The sequence below is a fragment of the Lygodium microphyllum genome, chromosome 15 (genome assembly GCF_053477565.2).
Source record: "Lygodium microphyllum isolate KBCC chromosome 15, Lygodium_microphyllum_v1.1.10, whole genome shotgun sequence".
In the NCBI taxonomy this organism is placed as follows: Eukaryota; Viridiplantae; Streptophyta; class Polypodiopsida; order Schizaeales; family Lygodiaceae; genus Lygodium; species Lygodium microphyllum.
In genome coordinates this window covers 59398584-59422042 of record NC_141149.1, presented here as the reverse complement: position 1 = coordinate 59422042, position 23459 = coordinate 59398584, and the positions used below count along the sequence as shown (strand labels likewise).

General features: G+C 39.1%; 1 protein-coding gene across 1 annotated transcript; it reads left to right on the top strand.

Annotated features, from left to right (window-relative positions):
- The first annotated feature begins 532 nt into the window (after positions 1–532).
- On the top strand, positions 533–4105 carry LOC148024588 (mitogen-activated protein kinase homolog MMK1-like). The gene is made up of 6 exons (XM_087694210.1): positions 533–973; positions 1189–1318; positions 1695–1832; positions 2110–2457; positions 2770–2953; positions 3075–4105. The coding sequence occupies exons 1-6, from the start codon at positions 714–716 to the stop codon at positions 3245–3247; spliced, it is 1233 nt and encodes a 410-aa protein (XP_087550336.1). The 5' UTR covers positions 533–713; the 3' UTR covers positions 3248–4105.
- The last annotated feature ends 19354 nt before the right edge of the window (positions 4106–23459 follow it).

Sequence of the window (23459 nt, the reverse complement as noted above, 5' to 3'; positions counted from 1 at the left end):
ACGTTTGGTGTTCAAAAGAGTGTGAGATCTTTGGAAGGTCTGAGGTAGTGTGTGTGACTCGTCAAACGTGTTGCTTGACGGGTCAAGCCTGAGAAAACAATTAAAAAACGGTGGAAGTCCGAAGAATGTATTTCAATGATTTTTTTTTTTCTTTTGCCCTGTCAATTTTGACCTTTAAAACTTCAAATTCTGACTGGTCCACGTTGTGTAGCAGAGCAATGGAGGACTGCTCATGGGACACGTGCGGGGATGAGGGCCCACAGTTTTTAAATTGTTCTCTTGTTTCCTCTTTTTGTCAATGGAGTGGCCGGTTTTACGCGGATGGGGCAGAGAGGACGGGATCCGGATCCATACATGATAGCTGTAATATCTGTATTTGTAATATATGTAAATTACAGGGCGAAGGCTGGAAATTGTATATTGAAATTTCGAAACTTGGTTGAGAAGGAAAAATAAAAAGAAAAATAAAAAGATGTAAAAGAGGTACTTGGCGGGGGCGTGCGCATTGCGCAATATAAAAGGCCGGACAAACTTTCTGTTCTGGTGCGCGCAGAGAAACACACACACACACACTCTCTCTCTCTCTCTGTATTTGTCTGTGTGTCTGTGTCTCTCTCTCTCTCTCCCTCCTAATACACCAAGTGTTAACACCATCCATCGCTCTGCGTGCCGCTCCTGTGATCGCTGCATTCACATAAATTTTACCGTCAGCCATGCCCGCAGCCGAGGTCGAGCAGCACAGGCGCATGCACGCCTTCTCAGAGCCTGACAATGCTGCTGCTGGCCATGATCATCATCGCGCTCACCAGCCACGATACAACATCGATTATGACGATGACGATGATATCGAAGGTGTCCCCACCCATGGTGGCAAGTTCACAGAGTACAACGTCTATGGCAACACCTTCGAGGTCACAACCAAATACAAGCCTCCCTTCACTCCCATCGGCAGGGGAGCCTATGGAGTCGTCTGGTAAGCAGCCTCTCTCTCTCTCTCTCTCTCTCTCTCTCTCTCTTTGGTGAAGAAGTTTGAAATAATGTACAGAGGTATTTACATCAGGCCTTCTGGCCAGCCAAGCACGATCAGAGGCCGGCATCAAACAGTCATGAAGCCAAAAGGCTATGAAAACACCACGCTTCAGGAACATCTCTCTCTGTGTCTCATATAATGGTGCTACTTGCATGCAGCTCCGCCCTCAACTCTGAGACCAATGAGCTCGTTGCCATCAAGAAAATATGCAACGTCTTCGACAACAAGGTGGACGCCAAGCGAACCTACAGAGAATTGCGACTCCTCCGCCATATGGACCACGAAAATGTAAGCATGTATTGCTTCACAAGAAATTTTTGACTATTTTAAGTGGGGGAGATTCATGGAGAAGGTGCTGTCTTTCCTTGTTTTGCCCTATAGTGTTCAACATCATGAGCTTCTGCTTGGGAGGCACCGCATGCATAGCTGGGTGCGGTTGGGGGCAGAGGGCTGCCCTCTGCCCCCAACCGCACCTTGCTAGGCACGCATTCCCTCCCTTGCAGAAGTGTCTAAAACTTCTTGTGATTATCGTCACTATGTATTTTTCTTGATTCATCACTTGCATGATTCCAGCATGCACATTGCCTCTGCCTCTCCCTAAATTCATCAACATCATGCTAATTTGCAGGACAAGGTTTAACTCTGACTTGCATAACATGTACAGGTTATTGCTATCAAAGACATCATGCCACCTCCTCGCCGACACGATTTTGATGATGTGTATGTGGCTTATGAGCTCATGGACACAGACCTCAACCAGATTATACGCTCGAAACAAGCACTGACTGAGGAGCACTGCCAGGTGCCAAGATGGTCTCTGATTTCCATGTCATCTGTTTGTATGTAGTTGCAATTTTTTGTTAAAGGTTAGCCACCTTTAGATACACTCTGGCTTTGCTAATACATGGCCACCTTGGTGCAAATTCATGGTACAAGATTCTCATGGGAGGCATCCCAATGTGTATATGGTGTTTTACGTGGCTTTATTGTACCATGGATCGGGATTCCTCAAATTAGTGTATTAGTTTTGCTCAGGATGCTTAGCCTGTAATCTCATTCCTTATTTTTGTGGTGTGTAGTATTTTCTCTATCAGATATTGAGAGGGATCAAGTATATCCACTCAGCAAATGTCCTGCATAGGGATTTAAAGCCTGGGAACCTTCTGATCAATGCCAACTGTGACCTCAAGATTTGCGATTTTGGCCTGGCAAGGACAGCAAGCGGCAGCAACTCAGAAGCCAACTGCATGATGACAGAGTATGTGGTGACACGATGGTATAGAGCACCAGAGTTGCTGCTGAACTCTGCTGACTACACAGGTGCCATCGATGTTTGGTCAGTTGGTTGCATTTATATGGAGCTCCTCAATCACGAACCATTATTTCCTGGAAGAGACTATGTCCACCAGTTGCGCTCCATTGTAGAGGTAATCTCATTTTGGTATGCATGTTCAATGAAAAGGCCAACCGTTCCATGTTGAATGCATGACAACATTAAGCCTATATACTTTCTTCTTCATATTTGCAATGATTATGGCATATTGCTGCATGAATTCATGAGTTTTATCATCATGATTGACCCACCAACTGTGTGTGCATGCAATATGCTAGGAGGTACCTGCCCTGAGCATTTGTGTGCGCATGTGCATCCCTTAGTGCATGTGCCATGTATGCATGCATCCTTGATACTGGCTGTGAGTCCTACAATGTTCTCAATTCACTCTGTCTCCAATTTGCAGCTTATCGGTCTTCCAGACGATGCTGAGATGGACTTTGTGAAGAGCGACAATGCTAGAAGGTACCTCCGGCAGTTACCTCGATACCAGAAGCAACCTCTGCAAGAGAAATACCCCAAGTTATCACCTTTGGCTCTGGATCTGGTAGACAAGATGCTCACCTTTGACCCAACAAAGAGGATTACAGGTATTCTTAACTAATTCCACCCTTGCACAGAGTATATTTACCAAAGTTACATTAATAGGATGCCTGTTTATTAAAATCAGTGGCATTATGTATGACACTTAATGGGATCTGTATGTGGCAGTGGAAGATGCGCTGGCGCACCCTTATCTGTCTACTTTGCACGATGTGTCGGATGAACCCATCTGCCCTACCCCATTCACATTTGATTTTGAAGAGCACAAGCTACCAGAGGAGCGCCTCAGGGAACTCATCTACAAAGAAGCCCTCTACTTCAACCCACACTATCAAGAGTAGAGCAATTGGCACCACGATTCACACTTCCACGATCCCCAATGTTAATAATGTGTTCCTGCACTTTAACAGATATAGAGAGCTGATTCATTTGCTATAATTCGTTTTTCCCCTGATCACACTGGAAGATGCCAATGTCTGGCCAGTATATTAACACCCCTTTCTTGTGTACAAAGCAATGCCATGCACTTCATTCAGTTAGGCACTTATTTTGAAGGGTGAATGGCCTTACCCTGTCTCATGAATTTGACATGTTTATACTCCTTTGGATGCATTCCCTAGCCTATATTGTAAAAGTGATCTAGAAGCTCTTAGCGGGGCTCAAAGTGAGCCTTGTGGTTTGAGAAGCAAGTAGCCTATTGTGAGAGATAAAACCAGTGTAGAAGCTGTTGCCACTCAAGACAATAAATAGATGCTGAGAATAAGATGTGGAGCTTGTCATCATCATCAATATAACTATTCAGCTTTACCATGTGAAAAGGCGACTCTGCGCAATGCTTAGAAAAGGTGCATGTTCTAATACCATTTATGTTTAATGAGTGACTGTGGAAGCTGGAAGTGCTCGGAAAAAATGATCCCAGCTTTCAGATTTTGAAATCTACCTTTAAAAATAAGGTTTGAAGGTGAGGAAACCTACAAATCTTGGAAAATTTCAGTGTATTTTTACTTAAACACCCTTAGAATTTGGCCCAAGGAGACCTTTGAACCAAGAAGCCTCCAAAACTACAGCAATACCCCAACTTCCAATTTCATTACAGCCTCATAAATATTCTTTTCCCAGTACAACTGGTCACCTTCCCCAAGCAACTACCATATTATTTGACTTGTGGTATTGTCAAGATGGGAACCTTTGATGAGATTAATAAACGGAAATTGAGATAGATGCAGCACAATCTTTTAATTTGACTTGTGGTATTGTTTAATGAGATTAATTAACGGAAATTGAGATAGATGTAGCACAATCTTTTAATCACGAGAATTCGTTGGACAAGGAAGGCCATGGTAAATGGTGACATGCTTTGGGGAGTCAAAGATAAGCATAGCTTGGAGATTCGTGTAATGTGTGGCCAAGTAGTTAGTTATTCTAAGTGGGTTGTAGAAATCATAATGAAGAATATTCACTTTTATATCAGTAATTTGATTCAATTAGGTTATGGTTTGAGACTCTTGAACTCTTATAAATCAATAATTCTTCATTTGTTTGTGTGTCAAATTGAGAAATACATATATACAGGGAATAATTTGTCCACCCCGTGAACAATTGTGTAGGAATTTGTATTGAACATGCGTCCGTTGAACGTGCAAGCATCATATCATTTTTAGTAATCGACAATAAATAAATAGAGATATTTTCATCCATAATAATAGTAATGGCCACTTACTCAATTAATTTCTACAAAATTAAGGAATGTGATCATTTTTTGCACAAATTATATACTTTGATGTTTTTGAACAAAGGGGATACAAACAAGTAATCAAATTTGGAGTTTTGTGGCAAGAAAACAAAAATTTATGGTAAAGGCAGAATAGGAAAATCAATAGTCGATATGTTCTTAAATAGTTTTTAATTTCAAATATTGAAACAAATTTTGTTACCAAATCTTGTTTTGGAGAGTTTGCTTCACCTCTTTTCTCTTCTGATATAGCATATTACGATAATCCATTGTTTCTAACGAGTAGTTTTTTAGGTTGGTTAATTGGTAACACTATTCGCTCTTCTTATCATCACTTATTCAGACACATGTTGAGATGCTGCCACAAAATTAACTATGGCCTATCACACACTATATATATCCACATATGACAAATCAATTCCAATCTACAATGACAAGCGTGGACAACTTGGTAAACTAAACCTCCCTCATAATCTATTTTGAAGTCTTCTAAAAATTCTTATTATGAGGTCTTCAGACGACGATCTCAAAGAAAGCAACGTGCCTTTGAGGAAGAAATTTCAATTGGAAGAAATTTCAATCGGTCCCTTTGATCGTATCCATCCCCACGATACTTTTAGGACTATTTACTAGTGCTATCTTTATTTCCATCTTTTTTGTTTAACACATTCATTTTTATTTCTATCTTCTCTTTATTACACATCTATTTTCACTCCTTTATCGTGTAAGGCATCATTAATATCTATAAATGTGGTGGTAGAGAGAGAGAGAGAGAGAGAGAGTAGAAGAATAACTACAAAAGAGGGTGGAAAATTCACACACACACACACACACACACACACACACACACACACACATAGAGAGAGAGGGAATGTGTTTATTGTGAAGGTGAAGGTAGAAGTACAAAATAAATGAATGTGGTGACACCTAAAACAAATGTAATCAACTATTGAACAAGGTGATAAAATCACAAGGGCTTGCTTTAGAGCAGGCCTTGAGGAGATGACATAAAATCATAGGAAAGCTTTGAGGAGATGAGATAGAGATAATGGAGTATAGAAGTGTATCATTAGTCAATGAATGAGTACATAAGGAAATGAGATGCTTGTAAGTGTGAAAATGTTCAAAATATTTATCAAGTTATGGTTCATGATATGATGAATACATGATGGGATCCTAATGATAGGAACTATATATATTGCAAAGTGTTGAGGGGACAAGAGGAAAGGATCATAGAACCGATGGATGATGAATATATGATGGGATCCTAATGATAGGAACTATATATTTGGCAAAGTGTTGAGGAGACAAGAGGAAAGGAGCATAGAACCAATGGAAAATTAAGTCAATGAGTGATCACATGAGGGACAAAAGGCAATGCAAGATTATGCTTGCTACTGGTGAAATGCTTAAAATATAAGCCCATGATTGCAAGTGGCAAAATGGATGTTTAGAATGCACGCCAAGATGTGGTCCATAATTCAATCTAGATGTGTGACTTTAGTAAGGAGAATGAAAATTTGGCAATTAAGATAAGATAAAGGGAGAGAGTGTTAATTGTGAAGCTAAAAGCTCTACATAAACGAATTAGATGATACGGTACAACAAAGGCATGTCCTTCAATAATTAAACATTGGAGGACAAGGTGATGAGATCACATTGACTTGCTTCAGAGAAGGATTTGAAGAGACGAGATAAAAAAAAGGAGCTTAGAATTGTAAGATTAGTTGATGAAAGAGCACGCGAAGAAAAAAAGTTGATGTTGAAAGTATAAACATGTTTAGAAGAACTTACGAATGTAAAATTAGTCAATGAATGAGCACATCAAGGAAAAAGTTTGAGCTTGCAATTATAAAGTTGTTTAGAAGAAATATAAAGTTATGGTTTATAATTTGACTAATATATGTGACCTTGGTAATCAAAACTTCAGATTTGACAAATGAATACCATATATTTGAGAAATGAACAAGAGCTTTGTACATCTCAATGTTATTTATTGAACAACTATCATGAATATATATACACCTTGGTGAAGCAAGACTTGCAACCCTTCACTTGTGCGTGCAAGTTATGAATATGCTTGTAAGTGACAAGGTGACAAAAAATTACAAAGTCTTTCTTTTAAAGTAATGGATGGGTACAATGAAATCATTTTAGTGCAAGTCCTTCACTTATGCAAGTTATATACATGCCTATAAGTGAAAAGGTGATAATATTTACAAAGTCTTGTTTTTGTTGTGGATAAATATGATAAGATATTTAAGCTTTCATCGATCTATAAGTTGTTATCATAAGAAATCTTGAGTATAATAGGTTTACACAAGTTCTATTTTAAAACATGTCGAACTAATGAATTGTTGATTTTCTCTACTTATATAGTGTCACCATGTGTGGGCAAACCCTTCTAAATGAAGAGAGACAAATATGATTTTTTGACCATTGGGATGTGATTAAATATTAAAGTATGACTCTACTTGGAGGTCCATTCTTCTTAGTTAGATGGGGACGACGATTGCCCATTGTACTTGGTGAGAATGATCTTATCATGGAGGTCATTAGGGCCTTATTGTCTATGAAAAACTTATTGAGATAGTAAGCTCAACATGTGTGGACATTGATGATAGACCACCTAGTTACATAAGTCTACATGTCTACACTTAGCACGTTGGTGGTCATTATGATCCTCACATGGCTATTGACTTATCACTTATTTATTATATTTGGTTTATTGCACCTACCTATAACTAGCATAGTTATAACATTAGTCAATTAGTATAGTTAGTTATATATTGTTTGACTTAATAGACCACTTTCCATTATGTTGCATCTTATCTATACTTTGTGTACATTGTATTGTGTATGAAAGAAGAATAAAGAACTAGCAAGCAAACATTTTGGCCTCCATCTCTCTTTTTGTGTTCTTGAGTGAGCTTCCTCTTATGTGTATGGAAGTATGACTCTAGTTGGAGGTCCATTCTTCCAAGTTAGATGGGGATGGTGATTTTCCATTGTACTTGGTGAGAATCATCTGATCATGGAGGTCATTAGGGCTCTACTGCCCATGAAAAACTTGTTGAGATAGCAAGCTCAACAAGTGCAAACATTGATGGATGGACCACCTGATTAGATAAGTCTACATACTTACACTTAGCATATCAGTGGTCATTATGATCCTCACATGACCATTGACTTATCACTTATTATATTTGATTTGTTGTATCTACCTATAGCTGGTATAGTTATAGCGCCAATCAATTAGTATAGTCAATTATACATTGTGTGGCTTAGTAGGCCACTTTCCATTATATTGTATCTTATCTATACTTTGTGTACATTGTATTGTGTATAAAAGAAGAAGAAGAAACTAGCAAGCAAACAATTTAGCCTCCAGCTCTCTTCTTGAGTGACATTCCTCTTGTGTGTGGCGTAGCAGCTTAAGCAAGTCTCCCCACCATGTGATTTGTGAGATATAGTATCAAAGCAATGCTACAAAGAGAAGCCAGTTTGAAGGCTGAAGTGAAGGAGAAGAAGCAAGGATTCGAGAAAGCAAGCAATAGGTAAGAATCTCTTCTATTCTTTTACTCTTTCTCTTGGATAGTGCCTATGGAGGCAGTGGAAGTAGGGCAGAGAAAAAATCTCAGATTGCTGTTGTGACATTTGGTGTGCGAGCTGAGCATTGTATATTCTATAGATAAGAGATGTAGGGCTTTGCCCTTGCCGTTGCTTTTTTGGCCATTTAAGGCCATTTCGAATCTCATTTTAGATCTGCAAGGTTGTGAATAATAGTTTTAGAAGATACCGCAATTTCAATTTTGTTGATTGAAAGTTGATGCATAGGTTACAGATTTTGAATATTAAGTTTTGAGGTGTTTTTTTGGAAGCAAACACAAGTTTTATTTGCTAATATATTATTATAATATGTACTATTGAATAGTCACACTGAAAAAGACTACTTGGTGTGTTGTTGTGCACTTGTTGTAAAAGTTTGTAGAAGACTTACTATTTTGTTTCAATTTTGTGATAATGACAGAGAACAATAGAAACCCTATCATTAAGAAGTTAGACAAGAATAACTACCCCTCATGGAAGTTTTAGGTGATAAACTTCCTTATTGAAAAAGACATTTATGAGTTTGTTTTAGGTGAAGAAAAAGAGCAAGAGCTAAGTAATCCTACTATTGCAAAAGAATTAAAGGCTAGAAAGAATGGAATGCAAAAGACAAAAAGGTAATGTATTGGCTATTTGCAACTATTGATAACACTACATTGAGACATATCAAAAATGCAAAAACTTTACATGTAGCTTAGACAATCTTCGAGAATATGTTTTCAGTAAACACAAAGGCACGAAAGATTCAACTCAAGCAAGAGTTGAATACCTTAAAAAAAGGAAAGATGTATGTAAATGGATATGTTTTGAAGGTGAGAATGTTGAAAATCAAGCTCACTAGTGGTATTGACATCGACTCTACTTAGTATAGCTGTAGCTATCCATTACTAGTCATGTGTGGCATAATAATGAGTCAATCAGGTTAGAGATGTTTGGTCAAGTAATGAGCTACTTTTATACATTGTATGTGTGACTTAGATTGAACCTTTTGTGTGTTACAATGAATGGAATAATGAAAGAAGAGAGAGTATATTGCTCTCTATTTTGATGGCTCTATCATGTATCTATTTCTCTCCCTCTCTTTGAAAATGGTGTTAGAAGCTCAGGTTCATGGGATTTGGAGTTGTGGAGTTGGACTTGACTTTCAGCATGTGAACCTCTAGTCTATGAGAAACCCTGCAATAGCCCGTTTTTTTGTAGAAGCCATATCTTGTTACAAAAATGGATTTTGGAGAAATGGCCCATCATCCTTGATTGTTTCGATGTGGTGTACAAGTTTGCAAATGAAAGTTTTTCTAAATTCTGCATGGATTTGGGATATTTAACACAAATCTGTATAGAGTGGCTATTTACTGCAATGGACAATGCTCTCATTTTGGCTTGATATGTTAGTAAAATATTGGAAAAATGCTTAAGAATGCTTATGGATGGTAAACATTAATGTATTGGAGCTCCTAGGTGATATTTTGATGATGCACCTCACTAGTTGAGGGTTGAAGACATTGATTTATGCTTGATAGTGACTGTAGATTTATTCTTTACATGCTCCGAATACTTCCATATTGCAATGTTTGATCCCTTGAGCATTGTTTGCCCAAGGAGAAGTAGTTGGTTCTATAAGTCATTAAAGTACAGAATATTAGAGGCAAAACACTACTTCTGCCCCAACAACAAGCTTATGAGCTTGCTGATCCAATGGTTCCTTAGCTTCCATTATAGCCACAGTTGAAGGTTTCTCCTCCAAAGAAAGCTAATATATTGAAGTTCCACACACAACCCTGCTCTCATGACCAAATTATACATGGTGTGTGTCAGCATGGTAAAAAATTAATAGAAAAAGCTTCTTCTTCTTCTTCTTCTTCTTCTTCTACTTTGGTTCTCAATGTTGTCCAGGAATTTGAATACAAAAACAACCAATACAAAGCTGCCCCTTACTTGAGACCCCAAGATGCTTCCTCTTGGAAAGTTGAACTACAAGTAGCAAATTGGACACATTTAGCACTTACTGGCTTGATTGAAAAAATGGATACTCTACAACACCTTTCTGAAAAAAATATTGCTTTATGCCAAAAAATGGTTAAATCCTCCAAATCCATCCTTCTCCAACATTGCCTATCACAACACAACCTCTTCACTCGTGCCAAATACAACTACAGTCATTGATTGGGTTAATTTTTCAAAAAAACGGTTGCAAAAAGGATGGAGCTCCCATTTTTCCTCTCCATCAACAAGAACTTTAAATGTTCATCAAGTTTCTAATCACAAAGGCAAAGAAAAAATGATAATCCCTACAGGTGAAGGCACTTTAGGTACTTCCAAATTATCTATTCCAAACATGGATCTTTACTGCTATGAAAATATTGATACTTCTAATGATGAGTATGCTGATGATTTATTACAAGAAATGCAGCATATCTATTGCCCTATGTTGTTAGATGTGAAAGATAAATCCCCATCTAGTTCCGGTTTATTTAAGAGATCTCTCCAACCAGGGAATACTGTTGAAGAATTAGTAGAATATTTAGAGTTTATGTTCCCATATTGGTTCGACAAAGACAATCATGTTGCTTTCAACATTATTGATGATTTTGATCTTAGCCAAATCAAACGGCAAAGAGAAGCCAATTAAATTTTGGATCAGATGCCTTTGTGAATTGACCCAGAAAATTGCCAAAAAGATGACTTCACCCGCCATGTTGAAGGCCGCCTTGATTCAAGATTCATGGGTGAAAGTATTGAGAAACACCCCCCTAATATTCCTCCAAATCAGCTCCTTGTGTGGTACTTTAGAGACCAAGCAGCCTTCCAAAGGCAAGCCGCCTATACACTTTCCTCCTCGGATGAAGATGGTGATAGTGTGATTGATGAAGATTTTGTTCCTATTAATCCTCATAGATCACAGGCCTCTTCAAACTCAGTCCTTCGAGCTCATCTAAATGCTCATACTGTAAGTACAACATCTCCAAAGTATCCTATCAATACCTCTATTGTTCTTGTAAATGCTACTTCTACTTCTTCTTCCAAACCATCTTATAATAATTTCTACAAAAAGATTGGTGTACTCGAAAAAGTGGGTTCACTCTCTATCTGGTCTATAGATGGGAAATCCCCTAAGGAAATCAAACTCCTCATATACATGATGTATGCATATGTCGGGAAGAAAATTGTAGAAAAACCCTAGACACACAGAATTGACATCTTGAATGCAATTACTCATGGGTTTATCGGTGGTCTCAAACAATGGTGGGTATCTATTCACCCACAAGTCAAATGGCTATCGTTCAACATGCAAATCCAGTCCAACTATTTTTTGAACTCCTCCTTGGTGAGCTAGTTGGAAACAAGCTGGATGATGTGCTTGAAGCACGAGAAGCATTCTTTAAGTCCAAGCTATGTGATCCCAAGCTATATAAGGAATACCTTATCTACATGCAGGATTTGCTTTATGAAGGTCTTGGTGCCCATGAAAATTCAATGAAGAAACATCTGGTATGCTGCTTCCCAGAATCCATCCCTTTTTATTGCAAACAAAGGATGAAGAATGAAAATAGAGACTTTGCCGATAGTGTAGGTCAGATGAATGAAAATAGAGACTTCACCGATAGTGTAGGTCAGATCATACAGACTATAAAGGAAGTCTGTCATCATCAAAAGATGACTCAGCTAAATCAAAAATTTTCTCTGTCTATATGCAAAATTGCTTCAAAATTTGAAGATGACTTTTGATGTAAAAATTGCAATTATGCATCTACTAGTCATAATGGCTACCATGGCCATAGACATCACCGATCTTCCAATCGACACTACAAAAATTTCAGGTTCTATTTCAACAAACATGACCACAATGATTCATCTTTCCAACATTCCAGGCATTCACATCACCACAAGCATAGAAAATCACATCATAGGTTTGATAAGGCAAGACAATATGATAAAGATCACAAGAAAGAACTCAAGTGCTATATCTAGCAAAAAAGTGGCCCAAAAAAGGAAAAACACAAGCTAATGCTGCCCCTTAAGGGGTTTCTCTTTTTTGCCCCTTAAGGGGTTTCTCTCACCTCTCTCTCTCTAAAAAGAGATTCCAAAATAATATTATAAAAATAGATCTTCTACAATCAAGCAAATCTCGTTTTTGTGTTTTCAATAGATTTCACCTATTATTTTATTCCCAAAATGCAGGATAAGGTCACTTTTTCTCAAAATCCTCATAACTAAAAAAATACAATTCTATTTTTTCTAAAAACGCAGCCAATCATTCTTTAATGCCCTCATGACTTTTCAATCATTCTCATTCTCGCTTCTTAAAAGGGAAGAAGTTAAAAAACGATATAAAATGACGTACACATCATATTTTAAGATTATTTTTTACCTAGAGACACCTTTTTGACTCGAGAGTTTCCTTGTAAATTTTCATCTTTTTTGGACAAGTATATACCTATTTCTGGGCATTTTTTCATTCCCTCAGAAAGCTCTAGTTTTGTCCCAAATTTTGTGCATTCTTCTCTTTCCCTCCAGAATATGGTTTCTTGCATACGAGTTCTTCTGAAGCAGCATTGAGGAGTAGTTTTGATACCATTTGTTGAAATCAAAGAATATCTATCTACAACACACTCTACCCTACTACAAGCCATCTTCCTCTTCAGAAATATGCAGTAAGAAATCTCCGTCTTCAACAGTCTATACTACAAGCAATCCAGTGATAATGGAGGTATCTTTATTTTTTTAATCTTTGTGATGTTATTATTCTTCACAGTTGTTGTTCAGTCCTTAAGCATCAATTCATAGAGAGAGAGAGAGGGGGAGAGAGAGAGAGAGAGAGGAGGGGAGAAGGGGGGGACAGAGAGGACTGTGTGAGATGAACAAAGAAAATAAGTGATAGAGTGACAGATAGTAAATTAGGGCAGAAGATAAGATGATGTTATTGTTTTCCACTAGCCAAGCTTCAGTATGAATGTGTTTAGGGTTTCCTTGATGAATTTTTGTTGCGAGAGAGAGAGAGAGAGAGAGAGAGAGAGAGAGAGAGAGAGAGAGAGAGAGAGAGAGAGAGAGAGAGAGAGAGAGAGAGAGAGAGAGAGAATATTTTGGATAGAACAGAAGATAAGATTTGATGCTAATTAGAGGTAGATTAAAAGCCAAGATTACAGGGTGATTAGGGATTGATTAGGGTCTATCAAGACTGAAAGCAAGAGAAAGAGACAAGAACCAACTGGGTTTTTAAAAAAACACAGATATAGTGAATAAAAGGGGTGTAGTTTTGCGATTTGAATGTTAATCCAAGTTAACATTTGCATACTTTTTTTTTTTGCAGAATGCAGGTGCAGGATGTACCAAGAGAAAGAGAGATATTCACTTTCAATTGGAGGATGAATATGCACCAATGTTCAAAAGAACTGTGGAAAGAGATGATGCAATAAGATGCAGGATGCAACAAGAAAGAAATGCAGGGAAAAAAAATGTGGACCTTTGGGTTGATGGGTGCATTTATCCACCCGATCCACTCACTCGACGGCCACCACAATTTGAAGGGCTTACATCATTTGTAAAGTTTGCTTGTGAAGGCAATGAAGGATTGTATGGATACACATGCAAACTTGTCACACAAGGATTCGCAAGGGCTCATCAAACCTTGACAAATATGCAGACAAGATTACAAGGGAATATGCAGTCTTTGATGGAAAATGATAGATTATTGGCTGAGAAGGATAGAGAGAACCAGAACCTACAACAAGCAATGTCTGTCATTGAAGATGCTATGCATGCTACACACGTGCAGAATATGGAGTTACAGTCTAAAGTCAATGACTTGGAGAAGGAGAATCGAAACATAGAGAGGAAGCTCACAAAAACTTTGGAGATTGGGCCCACTTTAAAAACCAAAGAGGCACGTCGGTGCATCCGATCCGTTAAACCAATTGGCCAATTAGCCAAAGGAAGTGGACAATATCATAGACGGATATATGCTCAATCTACTACAATGAGAAATATGTTTCCTCATGCAGAGAATGATACTATTGCCAAAGTCCTTAGCAAGGATATGGTCAAAAATGCATTGGAAAATTGTAAATTCAGGGACATTGTGGATGGTGTTGCTAGTGAACGTCTTAGGAATGTGAGCAACTTGTTTACTGCTACAAATGCTCAGGGATTATGTGACAAGGTGGGAATGAGTTCTGAGTCATATAGTATGCTCTATCAACAATTGGATATAGGTTTTAAGCAAGTCTTCAATACTAAGCGAGTAATGCCTCTGCCAAAACCATTTCACGTGAAGAAGGCTCGAAAACAACTAAATGAGAAAGTTTTAGAACTAATTGGTGAGCCTACGCATCTGGAACACACACACATATTGAAGTATGGTTCCAAAGAAGTTGCCTTTGTATTGAATGCATCCAACAACTTTGTATTGGATATATGTAGGGATCAGATTGCTATGGTCAAGTTCTAGAATATGTCTATGGAAGAATTTAGAGGCAAGCTTAAGTTTGTCCTCAAACTTGATGAGAGTGAGATTATCAAGGGGCAAAAACTTGGGCGTGTGAGTATAACACTTATGAATCGAGCATTGGATCCCAACATCGATGAAAAATATCTTTTATACTTCAGTGTACAATTGGAGAATGAAATATGGTGGCTTGCAGCATTTGAAGTACCAAAGGAGGACCATGAAGTACTTAAAGTTTTTTTTAACCTCACTAATATACCCAGTGTTATTCAATAGCAAAATAATGGAGCAGTTTTACACATTGAGGGGTTTGGGGACTATCAAGTTGAATGGCATCTTGTAGGTGATTTAAAAACATTGAAGTGTATGTTTGGTTTATCAAATGTAGCAAATGCAAAATTTCCGTGCATATACTGCATGCAAACTAGGAAGAAAGGGAAAGATGGAAAGAAAGAATGGCTTGCCAAGGCAGGACAATAGGGTGCTCCGACACGTGATCAGAAATTCATGAGAAATGGAATGCTAATTCCAGTGGATCCAAATTGGCGCCCTATTTTGGAAATACCACTAACAAGGGTTCACTTTTGCACATTGCATTGTTTGGTTATACAAGATGCAGCCCGTGTCAGAATCTGATGCTACATGCAAGAAGGTAGAACAAGTCCTCTCTGAAGTTGGATTGCACGGAGGCCAAGTAGAAATAAAAAAGGACGAGAAAAAATTGGGGAAGAGTGGAAATGTTCCTTGTAAACCATGCTTTGGCGGACCCAAGGCTAGGAAGTTTTTATCTCCACCTCGAGATGAGGAAGGCAATATACTAGTAAAACAACCAGAGAAGTACGAAGCATGGAAAAAGTTGCACCTTGCTGTTTCAGATTGGAGCAATGGGGGACAAACGAGGATTGTGAAGGCAGAAGTGTGGATACACCGAGATAGATTAGCAGCTCTCTTACAGAAGTTGAGGTTTATGGATGGTGATGCCAATGCATTTAAAGAGACAGCTGCTAAATTTCATAAGTCCATGGTGGAGGCATGGACTACAAATAGCATAACACACTACATGGTCAGTATTATCACCATTGCAAAAAAAAAACATCATTTCGAATTACTTTGTGTTTCTAATCTCTTTTCTTGTGCATCATATACTTGAAGCACATGGTCCATACTTTGCAGATCAAGGAAGTTTGGCAATATGGTCAACTCAAGGCATGGAAAGATCTCACTGGCAAGCTCGCTGTGCTTTTCAAAAGGCAACTGATCATGGAGGTGGCATCAATGATTCCAGTTCTATGAGGCAATTATTCCAATGGTGGTATAGGAGACTAGAGATACGATACGAGGAAAAAGAAAAGAAGTCCAAAACATCTCAAGCAGAATCTATAAGTAGGGCAATATATGAAGTAAGAAAAGCAAGATATGAAAACAACACAGCTAGACAACGGCACACAGAATGGTTGGCAACCCAAGAGAGAGATGGCAAAAAATGGAGACCTAGATAAAGATAATAATTTTGATGCATTTAGAGTCTACAAGAGAGCACAAGTCCCAAGGATATGACACATCAATACTCATATCTCTAACATGAGATGTCTTATAAATTTTCTTTAAAATTTCAAAGGTTTGTCACTATGTTTCTCAAAGTCGATTTCGAACTTTGTTTTTTAATTATAAAAAGTTGATTTTGAAATCCTAAGACAAAGATATGAAAATTTCAAACATTGGAACATTCACTATCCTAGAGAGAGAGGGGGGGCATGAGGGGGGTGTCAGGAGATAGAGAGAGGTAGGGATGGGGTGGAGAAATGAAATAAAATGATAAATTTAAAATTCATTTACACCACAGTAAGTTTGAAAGTTTCGTATTTAAGTCGTCTCCCCTTTCATTTTTTCCCATTGCTCTCCACTCTACCCTCCACCTTTCTATCCTTCATCATCACAGCCATGGCACGTTCCAAGCTTCCTATAAAAAAGGCGCCTTCGAGAGCAAGATCTCAACACTCTTCTGAATCTAGTGAGCGTACTGTGAGTGACAAAGATCGCTTGGTGACCGATAACGGTGGCCCTACTGCAGCCAATAATGGTGGCGCTACTGTGGCCAACAATGGTGGCCCTAGTGTGGTCGATAATGATGGTTCGCCATTGTCCAGAAATGGTGGTCCACATGCTCCAGTTGCTCCACCTCCCACTACTGCTCCAGCTCGTAATACACGCCCTCCAACACATAAAAAGCAAAGATGGAGACCAGGCACAGCTGCGTTATGCGAGATAAGGAAATTCCAGAAGAGTTCCGACTTGATTATTCCTAAGGTACCATTCTCCAGGTTGGTGCGAGAAATACTGCAAGATCTACAGTCAGGGCATCGTCACAAGTCCTTTTCAAGGAACCAGGCAAGGAATGTGGGGCGATGGTCAAGCCAAGCCTTGCTTGCTCTCCAAGAAGTAGCTGAAAGCTACTTGATTGATCTAATGAGTGATGGTCAACTTTTAGCCATTCATGCCCGACGTATCACTATTAAGCCCATAGATCTGGTTCTTGTTCACAGGATCCGCAATAACAAGGATGCATTTAATCTTAATGTCAACAATATGCTTTGAGAAGCTACCTTGTAATTGGATCTATGTTTTTAGCTCAGGTTTGGTTGTAGATTGTAAGGAGCTTAGTTTTGGGTTATCTTTCCAGTAGACCTTCAAGTATTTGATAGTAGTGACCTGCAAAATGGAGCTAAATTTTCCCTAGCTCTAGTTGTACTTGGTGCGATGCACTGTCTATCGTGTATTTCATAGTTTCGCAATGCTAAATCCAATAAACACCATATTGGGGAATATGGGAATTTTCCATAAGTTTGGGACACGTGGTCAAATCTTTGGATTTGTCATAACTTGAACACTATAACTCCAAATCGAGCACTCTATAGCTCAATAGATTCAAATTTTCAAGAACTTTCCAATGATAGGTCACATCAATTGGTTTTGAGAAACTTATGGGCATGTTATCCATGTGCCACTTGTTTAGTATTCAAAAGATGGGAATTGGGAGATTCCCAAACTCACTAATTTTGTGTTAATATGTGATATTCTATTTTGACCATGTTTCGCATTGTGTGAATTTTCAAGTTTCCAATTTTGTAAGTAGTTTTGTTGAGGATAAATTCATTGTGCAACCAGGTACACGTCGGTGATCGGTTGTACATGGGCCGATGTACTATATCCTTACTATATTTAGTGGTTTGGCAACAATATATCCGATATGCGATATTCCATTTTACCCATGATTTATTTTTTGTCAATTTTTAAGTTTCCAATGTTTCGCATTGCGAGGTTGACAATACATTTAATTTGCAGTTGCGCACACTCATTATCAGTACATTTAATCTACAGTTGCGAGGTTGACAATACATTATCAGTGTAGTATAATGCAATTAACGCATTTTCAAAAAAAAGATTAAACCGTCAAATTTATAAATCGGAATCTGGTGAAACTTCACCCTCATGTTGGGCATTAGAAAAACTCATTTATATTAAAAATTTGGCCCCATCAGAAGCCTTTGGGTCACCTGTCCGGAGGCTCGCGTCTGGGGCCCTGAATCTGGGGATTCAGGGCCCCAGACGTGAGCCTCCGGACAGGTGATCCAGAGGCTTCTGTTGGGGCCAAAATTTTTTTGGGTGGTTGATGTGTCCTTGAGGAGCCTAAAGGTAAAATTTCATGTGAATCGGAGCACTGGTGATATTTTTCCAAAGAGTGGATTCATTAATTAAAATTTTAGGGTTTTTGAAAAGTTTGGCTATAAGTTTAAAGTTTCACCTCATTTTACACATTTCACTTTTGAGTTCTGAGTTCTCTCTCCTAGAAGATATGGTACGCACCATGCAAGCGGCCCAGAGATACCCCTTGGAAATTCCATACGGCAGCCACGTCCTCCAGCTCCACCACCACCACCACCACCACCACCACGCTAGCATCGCAAGCGTCGATGGAAGCCAGGCACAGTGGCTCTTCGCGACATCCGCCACTACCAGAAGACCACTCACCTCCTGATACCGAAGGCTCCATTCCAGAAGTTGGTGCGGGAGATCATGGAGGGCATATTGATCAGGAACAACAGGACCCAGTTTCCAGATACATCACGCGCGAAACAACCGGATCGTTGGACTGCCCAGGCCCTCCTCACACTACAAGAAGCTGCTGAAGCCTACCTCATTGACTTATTTGGAGACTCAGTCTATGCAGCGGTGCATGCAAGGAGAGTCACCGTCACCGACAGGGATCTGCGGATAGTCAGGTTCTTTCGGCGATGGAAAGATAGTCCTCGCAGAGGGCAGCAAGGATAGAGGTGTACAACTCAAAAGCACATGGAATGTAGCTTCTGAAGACATTTTATAAAGCCTTGGTTGTAATGGACCCCATGTAAAATTGTTACTAATACAAATACAAAGTTTTTGGCGCGTCTTATTTTTGTTTAGTCGCTTGATATTTATTTTATTTACGTCGTTGAGTTATCATTACATGCGTTCGAACAAATACATGTTGCGCACGAATTCAATAAAGCACTGTGTATTAAATTTAGGGTACGAATTGTGTTACGTATAAATTCGACAAATAAACATAACATTCAAGTAAAAAACAATAGTAAATGACACGTATCACAAACTACATTGCACGCGAATCCAACAAACATCGGTTTTCATTACTTGAAGAGAAGATTACAAAGTGCAGTACATCAGTGATGCAATATCAGTAGGCAATAAGTACATCTATTCTCTCCTAGGCTTCTTCGAGCTAGGCTCCCTATGGTCAGAGCTATTCTTGATCATAGGCAACAATACATTTTGCCCCAATAGTTCCTGTCTAATGACAGTGGGGTCTTCAACACCGGTAACCATGCCACGGGCCACCATGGAGAAAGGTGGGTCAGACCTAGTACTCGTGAATAAGTAGAGTAGCTTCGAACATCGAAGCAACACTACTTTCTCCAGGCTGGAGTTGGTCGGGATGGTCTTGAAGGGCCCAGCCTTTGTTCGTGCCCTCAACTTCAAGAAGTTCTCGGCAAAAGCAGGGGAGCATGTCTTATGAAATACAATAATTTCGTTGACAATCTGCCCAATGTACTCCTTCAATGTCGAGTCTTGCACCCTTCCTTGGCTACCAGATCGGCCACCCTGCCTAGATGAAAACTCATCTATATAGACAATCTCCTGCAACACACAAGCTCAGTATCAGACTCACTATGTATGGAGTGTGCTGAAGATATATAAATCATATTCATATGAAACTTAACCAGTAGGGCCTCTAGGGCATCGGGAGCACACACATGTGTTTTTGTTGGGATCGGGCCCAGCCTCCGGCCAGGGCACATTTGGGGGCCCGATCCCGACAAAAACACATGTGTGCTCTCCCGATGCCCTAGAGGCCCTACTGGTTAAGTTTCATATGAAACCGAGAACATTACCTTCTCTGCATCATCTATCTGTGCTGTAATGGAGCATCTAGGTCTGCTCCTGCCACCATTGGGCTGCCCTTGTCTCTCTCCTGGATAGGCACTGCAAAGTCGGGTCGAGGACCAAAAAGGCTTTCCTGCAACCGCTCGAACTCCTCATCAGAGATCTGATACTGTGGCGCCGCATCCTCAATCTGCTCCTGGATGCTCACAATGGCAGAGATGTCATCGATGCTCATGCCATCATAACGAGCCACCTCATCAACATGTGGTGGGGCATCCTGTAAATCAAAATCTATGAAATCACTAGGTGCATCACGCACCATGATACATTATGGTTCTTCTTCCCTAAGCTCCAACAACTCTAGCACATCCTGCATGAGTAGATATTCCACCCCCTTGATGGTGATAGCATGGAGAGAAGAGAGGGGTGGCTCTTCGCTCGTGGGCATCTCATCAGGGCAGGGAGGTGGGTGCACAATGGCCAAGCTCTGTGCTGCCTCAACACTCATATCGAGAGTGATCTCCTCGGGCTCCCTCTCAAAGTACTCTAGTAGTGGCCGAGAGGGTGCGTCGATGTCCTCATCATTGCCCTCTTGCACCTCAATGCACATAACATATATGGCAAAGACGGCATCCCTCTCAATGAGATCCATCGTGACATGGTCCTGTGTGACGAGGTGGGCACTGCTCTAGTGCAGAGGTGTTGCCCCACATGCACCAAGGCTCAACTTATCACCTTTGCATGGCTGGATCCGGCACACAAACTATACAAAAAATCCATGGGAACCCACCTGAGAGTGGAGTTGGGAATAGAGCAAGTGAGAGGGTTCACTGCATCACAAAACGATGCTAGTATACTAGAGTCAGGGTCTACAGCGGAAAGCGAGCTCTCTAGACTCAAGGTCACGCAAAACCTAGGGTATATCTGGTCCCCTATGTGCGCGTAGCATGTGGAGCTGATCCATGCGGCGAAGGCGGGAGTGGTAGCCATGGCACACAAAGAGAGAAGGAAGGAGAGCACAAGTGTAGGGAAGTGGAGAATGAAAGTGAAAATGAGTTTGGAGTTATAGCTTTTATGTATCTAGGGTTTTAAATAAAGGTTCTTTATAAAGTTATTAACTCTAAAGTTTCAAATTAAAACTCTTACCTTAGTTTCTTTATTTCAGTACTTTAAAGTCACTGTTAAAATTACTCATATAGACAAACACTTCGTTCTACATTATTATATCCTCGAATATGTTTGGGTTGCTGAGTATATTCAAGTCTAACGAGAGAAAATATATAATTTTTTAAAGAAAATAAATCTAAAAGGCCTTGAAATTCCCTTTGGATCCAATTTAATATTACAATTTAAGAAATGAGCAGCAGAGATGCGCTACAATATATCATTGTGCAAAGACAATATTCTCTAGATTATAGACCTCTAACCTACAATTTAATTATGATTTTTAACTGCACGATTGAGTAATTACAATATGTATTATCGCACGCTTGGATCATAGTAAACTAAAATTTAAAGTACTCAGAAGTTCAAAAAATGTATGTATTCGCTCTTTATAAAGTTTTTTTACAAGGATTCCACTATCTCAAGGATATGTGGAGAAGCACATTGTTTACATGTCATGGATTGCTCACTACGAGTCCTGACTTTTCTATTATCTAACTTGAAATAGAAGTTGTAGAGGGGCTCACTGGACATTAACTGGATTTCTTGTCTCAGAAAATAAATGGGCCAATGACTCTCTGCGCTGACTACGAAAGGATATCTTGACTCTCTGCGCTACCATTATGACCACTCCACAAGATTACCACATCTACGAGCGCTATATGTGTGTCATCTCGGATATCTTGATCCAAGCTAATCCACTCTCCTCACAAAAGTCGCCATCTTCTATATCGAAAGCGAATGCACAGAGTTTTTCTAGCAATGAAATACCTGTAATAAAAATAAAAATAATGGTAAGTGATCAATGCGACTAACATAACAATTCATCTAAGCGAGACCTATGTCAATTAAATCAAGGTATGCAAAGTAGTAAAAAAGTTTGACCTGAATGTAATATCAGATTGGTTGACCCTACACTCAATCATCTCATCAAAATGTGTTCTTTAGACTTGCTAAGACTCACCCAATAGCTGACTCATCCATTCCTCGGATGGACACTTGCATTGATAAGTAATCTTTGTTTTCTTCAAAACATCACATGAACCAAACAAATGTGCAAACAATGAGAATGGAATAAACCAACTAAGATGCACATCTTTGGAGCCTGCGGTGGGTTTCATAGCACTATTGATGTTAGATTTTATCTTCGACTTGCAAGCTCCTGACAACTCCAAGCTACCAATGAACCATTCACCACTAGACAGTGGCGGCAATGGGACATGCTGCAATCTCTGGCTTTCTACCACATACAATGAATTATAAAAAAAGATATTTTGAGTAGCAAGTTGACTTGTAGAGGTATTATCATAGATCAAAGAACCTATCTCTTCATGCCAAACATGTATCTTGCCGCTTAAACATTCCACATTCTGCCATTCATGCAAAGTCTATGGATATAGAGCTGTCAATCAAACAAGACTGAATTAGAATACTACAAAGACTTTTAAAAACAACTCTGATACAAAAGAATAATCAATGATAAAATTTAACAACTTACTGTTTTGTTTATAATTTGCAATGTTGTTCTCGTCGTGTACAGAGATTTGTTTATGCGTATAAACATGTTGAATCAACACTTCTGTTACTGCACTTGTGCCATTAAACACTTTTCTGAACTCTAGAATTCTACCTTTCCAATGTTTGCTAGGGTTTGCAACATCCTTGCGCTTGACCTTGAAACTCCCTCGAGTACTTGGGTGCATCAAAATCCAATCCAACTTATAATACTTATCACAAATCCAATTACCGCCATTATCTTTCCTGTTGAAGACCTCCACTGCAAGTATGCTACTGATATTTTTCCTCCATGAAGATATCTGTAACAACCACATGCAAAAGTTACCTATCAACATGTGTATAATTTGCAAATGTTCTCTCCAAATGAAATTAAATTTAAATGGATCAATTTAAAAAAGAAACATTGTACCTACCTATAATTTCTTTCACAAAGATCCCTAGATATGTTGAACAAGAAGTTGACTTATAGCAAGACCATTGTTCCTTCACTGACAAATTCCTGCAGTACAAAAACAAAAGAAATCTTGGGTCAACGCATACATATAACTTATATAGGCTTTGTCCAAATGCGTTGAAATTTAACCATGGAACAGCAGTAAAAAATGGTAATATACCTGTGGCTTTCTCTACAAAAAATCCCAAAGATATT

What these genes read in the sequence shown, in the direction of transcription:
- LOC148024588 (XM_087694210.1), top strand. Translation starts at nt 714, where the DNA reads ATGCCCGCAGCCGAGGTCGAGCAGCACAGGCGCATGCACGCCTTCTCA. An exon ending in GGAGCCTATGGAGTCGTCTG is followed by an intron (nt 974 to 1,188) that starts GTAAGCAGCCTC and finishes ACTTGCATGCAG; the next exon opens with CTCCGCCCTCAACTCTGAGA. An exon ending in AGTTGCGCTCCATTGTAGAG is followed by an intron (nt 2,458 to 2,769) that starts GTAATCTCATTT and finishes TCCAATTTGCAG; the next exon opens with CTTATCGGTCTTCCAGACGA.